The 4,859-nt window shown below is 56.4% G+C and overlaps 1 protein-coding gene across 1 annotated transcript in view; it reads right to left on the bottom strand.

Moving 5' to 3' along the window:
- Nucleotides 1-2,925, bottom strand: part of SLC43A2 (solute carrier family 43 member 2) — a 31,061-nt gene extending 28,136 nt beyond the window's left edge. Inside the window, exon 1 of the mRNA XM_026055215.1 lies at nucleotides 2,701-2,925. Coding sequence (XP_025911000.1) covers nucleotides 2,701-2,893 — 193 coding nt within the window. The 5' untranslated portion in view covers nucleotides 2,894-2,925. The remainder of the gene's footprint in view (nucleotides 1-2,700) is intronic.
- Nucleotides 2,926-4,859: the final 1,934 nt, after the last annotated feature.

The following is a 4,859-nucleotide window of genomic DNA, read 5'->3' as shown; positions in this document are numbered from 1 at the left end:
TGCAACTTTGACATGGATTTTTCTAGGTGTCCATCTCCACTCTTATGTAACTGAATTAGAGTCAAGCAAATCCTACGTTTTTGCAGGGTGGCTGAGTAAGATCCAACATCACAGCCAAGGGCAGGCAGGAAAAGGAGGGGGGGGTCAATAGGAAGACGAGCCCTCCATGAATTGCAGCTGCTTTCAGGACAGCTACTGATGCTTTCAGAGAAGAGCCCACAGAAGGGACAAGGTCTAGCTCTCTCTTTTGTCAGAAGGCATCACAAAGTGCAGAGCTTTTGCTGACAAAGGGAAAGCCCTGCCAAGAACCTTTGGCTCATTAGGAAAAGTCTTTTTTGCAATACTTGCATGCAAACAGCAGCATCAGGAACAACAAGTGCCCAAAGGCGACCAGTTATAATTTCTTTGTTCCCACCAACCTTCACCTCAACCAAGTACCACTCACAGTTGTGAGACTCAGTAGGTTATGTTGGGAAAGACAGTCCCAGGCCACCCTAATCCCAGGGAAAGGCTAACTCAGCTCTGCACCAAGAGCCACCCAAGCCATTCGGGGTTCCTGCCACCACAGCAAGGCGGTTGCAATGGAGCCTGCTGTCCTTGCACTGAGCCATGGTTCTTCCCTATCAAGTCACCAGGATTGCTACTGCAAGGACAAAAACAGAGAAAGAGCAAGCAAGCATGGTGAATGAGGGAACAGGCATAACTGGTCCCTGCTGCTCATCACAAGCCATCACTAAGTTCAACACTGATGGCCAGATATTTGAGGACAATAAGAACATTTAACAAGATAAATTTATTTTCAGTGCTTAAGGTCTTCTGCCTCAGCATGCAGGTTGGTCACTGTAGGAAGAAACTGCCCTCAGGGTGGTAATTCCATCCCAATACAAACATTTACATCTTCCTCTGCGGTATGTGGCACTCCCATAGGGAGATCCAGACAGACCACAGATTGGCAAACACAAGCGGGAAGCAGAGACAAATCGCACTGGTTTTGGGTAAAGGCTTCATGGACTGAAAGGAATCAGAGCAAGCAGTATGGGGTGGGCCAAAGTGCAGCAGGGCTCTCAGCCACAGGGTCCAGCTCAGGAAGCAGGTAGGAAAGCATTCACTTTTCAGAGACAGTCAGCATTTGCTTATCAAGTCTGACATGTTTTATCTTGGGGGCAGAAAGCTTCCACCTGGTATGTTTAATGAGATGTCTCACACAGGCCTTGACAAAGTTGCTATGGCTTGACAAGAGCCAAGCAGCCTTGACCAGAAGTCCTAAATGGTCTCCAGCTGAAGACAACTCTGTCTGGAGCACCATTGGAGACATACATGATGTGAACAATTGGAAGAATCACACTATGAGCAAAGACAGGAAGGTGATTAAGCAGCCAGGCTATAGCGATAGAAAAAACCAAAAAAAGAAAAAGCATGTTTGCCGGGTGCAGCAGCCCTGGCTCTACGAGGCTGAGGCAGCCACCCACAGGCATCCAGAGAAGAAAGGACTGTAACAAGCAGCACATAAATGAGAAACTGCTGCTGGCTTAGCAGAAAAAGCAGAGTAAAGTACCCTCACAACTATTCACAGTCAGCTATTGCCTGGACTTCGTCTTCCCACATCTCAGACTTCCCGACCATTCTCAGCCATGATCCACTGACTGCTCTGGGGTCCATGTACTTACTCCAGCCTTCTTTTTTGTCCTTCACTGCTTCCTCTACCTTCCACATCCGCACTCACCAGCCCCAGCTGGGCTGATCCACCTTCCCATCTCATCTGCTATCACACATCTCTGGACAGAGCCCAAACACCCAGCTCTTGCCTCCCTATGCTCAGCTATCCCCTCCTCTGCCAGATCACAGCTCTTCAACAGGCAGCACACGCAAACCTTCCCATCACCAAAGCAGCTTTCCAAGTCCATGCTGCACCTTTAATCCAAGTTCCCTTTTAACCTCACTGCCCATCAAATTGCACTGGGGCATCCCTGCCCACATTTCTCCCCATGCTCAGGCTGGGGATCTACGTCCACCTACACAGCATTATTCCCAGCGTTATCCTCCCCACACTACAGGATTGCACACACAGCAGTGAAGGGAAGGAGACAGTATGGATGACCATTTCCTCTTGCTGGGAAAAAAGGCAGATTTCAGAAACCCTGATGAAGCAGCAGCCTGGTTTGGGCACATCCTGGGTGTTTGAAGAGTGAGAGGAACAAAACCACAGCAGTATTTTAACTTCTCCAACCTCTCCCAAACAGCACTGGTGGACTCCACCAATCCTGTTTTCATCCACACTTTTCTTTCCTACTACAGAAAGGGTCCCCATATTTTCTCCCACATGATTAGGACACCCTCCCTGCTACGTCATCCCTCCCCCAACTCACCATCTTCCAAAAAACATCAGGCTGCACCTGCCTTCCCTTGCAGAGACCAACCAGGCCTCCATGCAGAGGAAGAACCCATTGCTGAGCAGAAAAGGCTGTCCAGGAAGGCTTTGCCTAACCTTTAAGGTCTCTTTTCCATTCACTCTGCAAAGCAGCAGCAACCGTGGGTGTGTTACTTCATCTCAAGGATGCCATCAGTTTTGGAAAGGAGCACACATCCCTTCCCTCTACCCCAGGAGTGACCAGGAGCTCAGCCTTGCTCCAGCCACCTTCAGACCACCCTAAGGCAGGGAACCACCCAGGCAAACCTTAGCAGCAACCTATTCACACGCACCTTCAGCCAGCCAGTCCTTCTGAGCATCCTCACCCGACGCGTAGCACAGGTAGGAGTAAAACCCTTCTGCTTTCAGCATGATGAGCAGTGACCCCCAGCCCAGCAGGACGGCAGAGAAGAGCAGGTTCTCGATGATGGCCGTGAACGCCATCCACCAGCGCCGGCGATGAGCGGTGGCAAGCGTGGGCGCCATGGCTGCAGGGGAAGACTGCCTCGTCGAGAGCCTCAACCTGCAGGGATGGCAATAACGCCCGGTGAGTTCTCAGATAGAGCACGTGCTACTCAGAGAGCACAAAAAACATGGTTTAAAAGGATCTCCCCATCAGAAAGTGAGCAAGGCTGTCTGCTGAATAAAGTGCACTTGGGTGTAAAGCTTATTTCTGCAGTCGACCCAGGGTGCCACGTAACCTGGTGGGACAGGGGAGCAGAGCACCCTTGGAGCTCCCTCCCGCACCGGGCGGCAGAGGAGCCTTCAAGGACTCCGTTCCACCTCCCGAGCAACAGGCATGGGAACGCAGCTGCCCGGAGCCCGCTCCCCGCCACCCGTACGAGGCAGGGGGCTGTGCGGCAAGGCAGCCGGGCAACACGCCGCACAGCGGGCAGCTCCAGCCAGCAAGCCCACCCGCCAGCGCCGCGAGGGGCAGGAGAGGCCGGGACAAGAGAGGCAGCCCCGGGGTCTGCCTGCACCCAGACATGCCCCCACCCAGCAGCTCAGCGACCCACCGCATCGAGCCGTCCCGACCCGCTCTGGAAAGCGCCTGCAAGGACGGCAGCGTGGCCCTGCGCACATCTTTTTTTCCCATGAATGGTCCAAAAAGGAGCCCTTTCACTAACCACCAGATCACCCGGCCAGGGGGCCAGGCGGGCACCCTCCCCTCCTGCACCACGCCGGCTGCGCAAGCCTGGGACAGCCCGTGCGGTGACACGTGCTGCTCCGTCCCTGCAGCTGGATTAACTGTCTCCAGCTCCACCTGTCCCCGGGGCCAGCGGCCGGGAGCAGCCGGGCAGCCTCTGCCGCAGGCCCGGCTTGCCAAGGGGCTGCTCCGGGGAGCGCCGCGATGCGCAGAAGGGTCAGGAGGCAGGTAGCCATTTCAGACAAGCTGGGATTTTTGTGTCCCCCCCCCAGCACGGAGCATGCCCGGATCGGGCGCTATGGGGAAATCGGCTGGCAGGACACCAGGGCCCCCGAGGGGCAGGAGCCCTGGCATTGGCCTGCTCTGGGGGTGGCCTGGCTCAGCCCCCCTGGGAAAGGGGCCAGCCCACGGGTGACAGCAGCCAGCACAGGGACACTGGCCCCGGGAAGCGAGGCGGGGGCCCCCCCCCACCACCACCCACGGCGCAGGCCCGCTGCCCCCAGCGCAGCCCGCGACGCATTTCCTCCGCCACCTCCTCTTCCCCATCCTGTGCACCCGCACGCCCACCTCCCGGCCCCCTCCCCAGTCCCACGTGTCCTTCCTCCCCACGGCTTCTCTGCGCTGTGCAACCTGCTCTCCCCCCTCTCCAACCCCCCATGCACACCGCTCTTCTCCGATATGCCCCGTTCCCCATCCACAAATCCCCCCCACGCAGGCTGCTCTTCCCCATCAATCCCTCAAGGCACCCTGCTCTCCCCAAATAGCCCCCCCCGGCACCCCACTACCTCTCCCCGACCAATCCCCCAATGCATCCTGCTCCCTATCCACAAATCCTCCCCATGCACCCTGCTGTCCCCCATCAATCCCCCAATGCACCCCACTTTCCCATAAGCAATCCCCCGATGCACCCTGCTCTCCATCATACACCCTGCTCTCCCCCAATCAACCCCAATGCACCCCACTCTCCCCCAACCAATCCCCCAATGCACCCCACTCTCCCTTAAATGCAGCCCATTCTCTCTCCACAAATCCCCCCACACCCCACTCTTCCCCCACGAAGCCCCCACAGTGCACCCTGCTCTCCCCACAGCCAATTCCTCAATGCACCCTGCTCTTCCCAGCTACAACCTCCCCACGCACCCCACTCTCCCCAGTGCACCCTGTTCTTCACCCTTACCCACCCCCCAACACATCCTGCTCTCCCACATGCACCCCACTCTCCTCCAACCAATCCCCCCTGCACCCTGCTCTCCCCCCTACAAAAAAGCCCAGTGTGCCCTGCTCTCCCCCCAACACGCCCTGCTC

Source organism: Apteryx rowi, unplaced genomic scaffold (genome assembly GCF_003343035.1).
Source record: "Apteryx rowi isolate R43461 unplaced genomic scaffold, aptRow1 scaffold_99, whole genome shotgun sequence".
Classification (NCBI taxonomy): domain Eukaryota; kingdom Metazoa; phylum Chordata; class Aves; order Apterygiformes; family Apterygidae; genus Apteryx; species Apteryx rowi.
This window is presented reverse-complemented; position numbering and strand designations above follow the sequence as displayed.